General features: G+C 35.5%; 1 protein-coding gene across 3 annotated transcripts; it reads left to right on the top strand.

The window, feature by feature from the left end:
* The first annotated feature begins 1,254 nt into the window (after positions 1 to 1,254).
* Positions 1,255 to 5,801, top strand: LOC112509314 (nuclear envelope-associated protein 2-like). 3 transcript variants are annotated; one of them, XM_025114203.1, is made up of 6 exons: positions 1,255 to 1,327; positions 1,894 to 2,151; positions 2,257 to 2,364; positions 4,509 to 4,964; positions 5,087 to 5,188; positions 5,274 to 5,801. In XM_025114203.1, exons 2-6 carry the CDS (start codon positions 2,002 to 2,004, stop codon positions 5,436 to 5,438), a joined length of 981 nt encoding a protein of 326 aa, XP_024969971.1. In that variant the 5' UTR covers positions 1,255 to 1,327; positions 1,894 to 2,001; the 3' UTR covers positions 5,439 to 5,801. The 3 variants fall into 3 exon arrangements, with proteins under 3 accessions (XP_024969971.1, XP_024969973.1, XP_024969972.1); XM_025114205.1 differs by having other exon boundaries at positions 1,271 to 1,327; positions 2,002 to 2,151; XM_025114204.1 differs by having other exon boundaries at positions 1,311 to 1,327; positions 1,897 to 2,151.

The following is a 5,801-nucleotide window of genomic DNA, read 5'->3' as shown; positions in this document are numbered from 1 at the left end:
CACTTATTTTCGTACATAAATAATATTAATGTAATTTATAAATTTATTTATATATTAATGTAATATTTAGGAGATACATCGTGTGGGAATGAGAGTTAATGTGAGAAGCGTAAGAAAAGGATCCGGACCCTTGATCACCTTTAATCTCAAACCCACCCATGAATCACGCTTGATACAAGAATTGATCCGATGCATCTCATCCGAATGTACATCCAATAGTGGCAATCCCTTCTTACGCTTCCTCAACTGAACTCTCTTTCTCATGGGAACACAACCGATAATATATATATATATATATATATATATATATATATATATATATATATAGACACATAATTCTTAATATACTCTCCCACTTCTCTCCTTTTGACGATCCTCAATTCCTCACCAATAGGGGTGTTCATGGGTTTGAGTTGATCAGGTTGAAAACATTTGAACAACCCAATCAAATGTTTGCGGTTTGGAAAAATCTTATCCCATCAAAACCCAACCCATACGGGTTGGTCGGGTTGATACTTTTGTATATATTAAAATATTTTTCTAACATAGAATATGTTACTTCTCTACTCATAATTTATTTTTCATCATCAATCATTTGATACAACTTACTCATACTTCTTACGTATATCATATTCAGTTAATTTTCTCAATTTACATATATATGTTCACAGTTACTGAACATATATACGAATGAGTTATATAAAGATGTTAATAGACTGAAAATATGTATATAGGAAGAACATACATGATAGTGTAATTGTCTAATGTACATATTAATATAAATTCAACAATCATATTAAATCCAATAAATAAAAGAATATCAGGTTCATCGGATTGAGTTGTATTCAAATAATAATAACCCAATACATACGGTTTGACAATGTTACAACTCGATTAGACATCTGGTTGAGTTATTTCGTGTTGAGTTGGGTTGGTCGGGTTTTTGAGCACCCTTACTTATAACGAAATACGAACCATAAGGATGCTCAATGTAATTATTTTGAAATAAGAGACGGGATTCAACTCTGTAACAAACCACAGGGACCAGAAGTGTAATTTACTCTAAAATGTAACTCTCACCGTCATCTTTACTACAGAAAGATACCAAAAATCAGCAATTGCTTACATGGAAAGCAGGAGGTTCGCATATCGACCAAAATTTTTGATTTTTTGCCGCGCTCATGGTCAAACCCAACCAATAGGTTCGGTTTTTGTCATTTATGACCTTCAATTCTTACCCACCTCTTTCTTTTACATAACCCTCAAATCCGAACCTACCTCTCTCTTTCCTCTTTCGTCAACAGTTTTGCTCCTGAAGATCTCCTTCGTAAGTCCTCCTTGTCCCTCTTTCAACTTTCTCACTAGCTTGCAAGCTGAATCTTTAGTCTGGATGGGTTTTTTCATACGGGTGTTTCGATTTTAACTGATTTCTGTATCTGGGTTTTTGATTTTGGAGGGATATTTGAAATTGAAACCTAGAAATTTGTCCAAATCAGAATGGACAAAAAGATGATGTAATAATCCCTTTTTTATGGTTTGAATAAGTATAAATTTTAACCCACCATTTCACATCAATATTGGGTCGATGTCGATGATATCAATGGCTTCTGGGGAAGGAACAAGTTTCATGTGATGTCTTTTTAATTTCCTTAAGATGCCAAATGTGCGGTTCAGATGACTTCTGATAGTCATCTGTTTTTTTTTAAAATAGACAGACAGGTGAGTTTCTGAGAATTATTATATCTATTAATCTTTGATGGGTTTCGTTTTTAACCTGAAAGGGAAATCCAATAAGTAGATTCATATATACAAGTTACAGACTGGGTTATTATTCTATTTCTTTGACTTCACTTCCCTTTGAAATAAAGCTGCTACTTTTTGTTCACATGCTAGAAGAAGATGTGAAAGAGTAGAAAACAGATTGCTTTATGGGCTTGAATCTTGATAATCCATCTAGGGTTTTAAGGGTCATTCTAGATTTCTCTTTTTTTCAATTGGAAGATGGAAATTGATCCATTGTTGAGGGATCTAAGCGAGAAGAAACAGAACTTTCGCCGGAATGTGGTCTCACTTGCTGCTGAGCTCAAGGAGGTCCGAACCCGTCTTTCGTTCCAGGAACAATCATTCGCTAAGGAATCTTTAACTAGACAGGCATGTGTTCTTGATTTCTTTACTCAATTCCAACTTGTTTTCTGAATGAATATTTGTAGATCTGATCCAATTTTTCCTAACAATTATATATATTTTCTACTACAGGAAGCAGAAGCTAGAGCTAGGAATATGGAACTAGAGATTTCTAGATTGCAGAAGAATTTAGATGAGAAAAACCTACAGCTTCAAGCATCATCATCGGATGCCGAAAAGGTTTGACTTTGTCTCCAACTTGCTTACAACATATGATTGAAGATGGTTAATGTAGAGTTGAAACCTTGATTTGATTTGATCTGGTTTAGTTTCTATGATTCAAATATGTTTATTCAAAGCAAAATTTTTAATGTCTGTTTCCCTTTGGCTTTTTGGTGCACTTAGAATAAGAATAGTTTCCATCTTTTTGGGTTATTCCACTTTATGGTTGAAAATGTTTGTCTTTTGCCAATCTTGAATAACCTGGAGGAGACACACACACACACACACACTCCAATAGTAAGATATAATATTTGGTGCCTTTCTTTCTTGATTATGTACCACTAGCTACTCCATATACATTTCCCTTTTTGTCCACATAGAATTCCTTGTGGGGTTTTCTAGATAGGATCAATAATACCTTACCTTTTTTTAATTAACCTGGATATCCAACCCACTATGCAAACCAACTAATCCCAGGGACCACCTGCTTATTTGAACCTCTGTGGCCACAAGAGGATCTTTATTTCTCCTTGGATTTGAACCTGGGACCTCCTGGTACTTTTGACCTTTGGAGCCAAGCTCAAACCAATCAGGCACCACCCTTGTGGTTAATAATACCTGACTTTTGAGGATGAGTAATGGTTGATCAATAAATAATAATACTTCCACAAACAGTTTTAGTATTGTGCAATTATTACACTTTTTAGTTAACAAAAGGACAATTTTACCCTTAATTATTGAGAGAGAGAAATTTTCTCCATCTCATAATCAAGGGTAGAACGGGAAAGTAAAAGTTGACACTTATTTTGAGACAAACTAAAATAGTATTGTAGACACGTATAACATTGGGACAGAGGGAGTAATCATATCAGTAAATTTAGATTCTTTTATTTCCAACCTTTTTCTTTTTGTTTCCTTCTTCTCACATCTTGATGATGAACCTGAAATAGATGTAACCTTTACTAACTTCACTGTTACTGATATTGGGAGGTGTCTTTTTCTCATTTTGATATGGTATTCCTGTTGATGATATATAATTTCTCTTTTGAATTCATAACTGGTATTAGCAAGAATTCTTGATTTTCCATTTTAGGAAAGGAAAGCTAGTTATTGTAGAAGAATATGCATCATATAATTGATTAGATTGTCTTAACAGACCAGCTCATGAAACCAACAGCTGAATCTTTTGCTTATTTATGAGTAGACCAAAACTTTCTATTTAAAACAGTCAACACAATGATTGTAAAGATATTTCAACTTATTTCTCAAGAGTTGTAATGGTAACAGTAGATCACAACTACTATACCCTTAGTTTAATGATTTGACACCCTGTGGCGTGTAGCTCAGTTGAGGTGACTTTGCCCTATACAAGAGATGTCTCAGGTTCCGTGTAACGCCCGGTTGGGGTTGCCTGTAATCAACTTTTTGCCCAAAAATTACAACCATTTTCTTGATTCTTTTTGTTGAATTTCTCGACTTTTTTTATTTTTATCTAAATGTATTATTCCACAGCTAATGTCGGTCAATAGATGATATATATATATATATATATATATATATACGTGGACCCAGAATGAGTTATTGAATCTGCATGGCCTTAAATGTATGTATATTCACAATTTATTAAGGGTGGTTCCACATTCTGTATTAAATGATCTCTTATTATATACCATTCTTGGTTTGACTTGTGCTTATCTATGATTTTGTGGTTACTAGCCCAAATCACTAGCTTTTTGACGTGTTAGGGCCTGTTTGTTAGCAGATTAATGAAACTCACAGCTTATTCGGTTGATTATACATGGTTGTTTAGTAGTGGCTTATTCAGTAAGCTTTTATTAGGGAGGTTTATGCAGAAAGCCAAGTTTTTTTTTCAAGCTTGCCCCTCCCAATTAAAAAACACCCTCCTTTCATCCATGAAAAAGCTCTTCCAAACAAAAATCTTCTCAATCTATACACAGGGACTTGACGGAAAACCAACCAAACAGCCCCTTAGACTCATGCGATTATGATTCTGGGTTTGTTAACCGTGATCAAGACTGTTAGTTAAAAAGCGAAATTAGCCGATGGTCTTGCAAATATATGTGTGTGTGTGTGTATATATATATGTATATGTATTCAGTAAACATGATTAATTTAACGATATGTGACATGGGTGTTAACAGTACCTACGGGACTTGGATGATCTTATGTCACAACTTTCATCCACAAAAGCAACAGCAGATGCAAGTGCAGCTTCAGCTGAATCTGCACAGCTTCAATGCAAGGCCCTGTTGAAGGAACTGGAACAAAAGAATAGGTCATTGAAAGAGCATGAGAGTCGAGTTAATAAGTTGGGAGAACAACTAGATCTCTTGCAGAAGGATCTTCAATCACGAGAATCTTCCCAAAAACAACTGAAAGATGAAGTCTTACGAGTCGAGCACGACATCATGCAAGCTCTAGCAAAAGCTAATCATGATTCTGAATTGAGGAGGATACTTGATGAGGTTTCACCTAGAAACCTTGACAACTTAGCCAAACTCTTATCAACCAAGGATGAAGAAATAGCCAAGCTGAGAGACGAAATTCGGGTTATGTCTGCACACTGGAAGCTCAAAACCAAGGATCTGGAGTCCCAAGTATATATTTACGTTTAATTAACTCGTTTTTATCACTAATTCACATATGAAGATAGTTACTTTTATTACTAATTCACATATGAATAAAGATTGTTTTTCATACACTTGCATGCATGTTACAGTTGGAGAAACATCGCAGAGCCGATCAGGATTTGAAGAAAAGGGTTCTCAAACTGGAGTTTTGTCTTCACGAAGCTCGGGCTCAAACCCGAAAGCTCCAAAGGGTAATCAAACAACTCCACCTACTTGTTGTATGTAAACCAAGAGTACTAGGTGTTTTTGGTTAGTTTACTTGTTGTCATACTGCAGATCGGAGAGAGAAGAGACAAAGCTTTGAAAGAAGTGAGAGACGAATTAGCAGCAAAGAATGGAGGTTCAGGTTGTGGCGAAAACCAAAATTTCTGGGAGCGGCCAGGGTTCAAGATCGGAGTATCCGTGTCGATGTTGATTCTGGTGCTGTTGTCCAAGCGGTAGGACCAGATAGCACCTATACAAGCATGTTGGTACTCTACAAACCTCGTGTCTACTAAGACGATACACGAGGAGAGTTTGATCATGAAAGGAAGAGGTGTTTAGATAGAGACACTCTGTTTATAAAAAAACCCGACCTGCTTCTTCCAATTTTCTGTATTTCGGTCACCATCATCGATGTATCAAAGGTTCTGGTTATAGCTAGTTTAAGTAGAGATGGCAAAGTTATGGCATCATCGGGTAATTCTTGTTCCGAAAAACGATGGTTGTTTTGGACTATGTAAGTTGATTGTAGAGTGGTCGGGGAAATCGTATTAGACTATGATTGTTTTCAAGTAATAAAGTGGTAAAAATATCAAGATCGTA

This window comes from Cynara cardunculus, assembly GCF_001531365.2.
Source record: "Cynara cardunculus var. scolymus isolate 2C chromosome LG 3, CcrdV1, whole genome shotgun sequence".
Lineage (NCBI taxonomy): Eukaryota > Viridiplantae > Streptophyta > Magnoliopsida > Asterales > Asteraceae > Cynara > Cynara cardunculus.
Note: the sequence above shows the minus strand (reverse complement) of the source record. Positions and strands in the feature narration are given on the sequence as shown.

What these genes read in the sequence shown, in the direction of transcription:
- LOC112509314 (XM_025114203.1), top strand. Translation starts at nt 2,002, where the DNA reads ATGGAAATTGATCCATTGTTGAGGGATCTAAGCGAGAAGAAACAGAAC. An exon ending in CCAAGGATCTGGAGTCCCAA is followed by an intron (nt 4,965 to 5,086) that starts GTATATATTTAC and finishes TGCATGTTACAG; the next exon opens with TTGGAGAAACATCGCAGAGC. An exon ending in AAACCCGAAAGCTCCAAAGG is followed by an intron (nt 5,189 to 5,273) that starts GTAATCAAACAA and finishes GTCATACTGCAG; the next exon opens with ATCGGAGAGAGAAGAGACAA.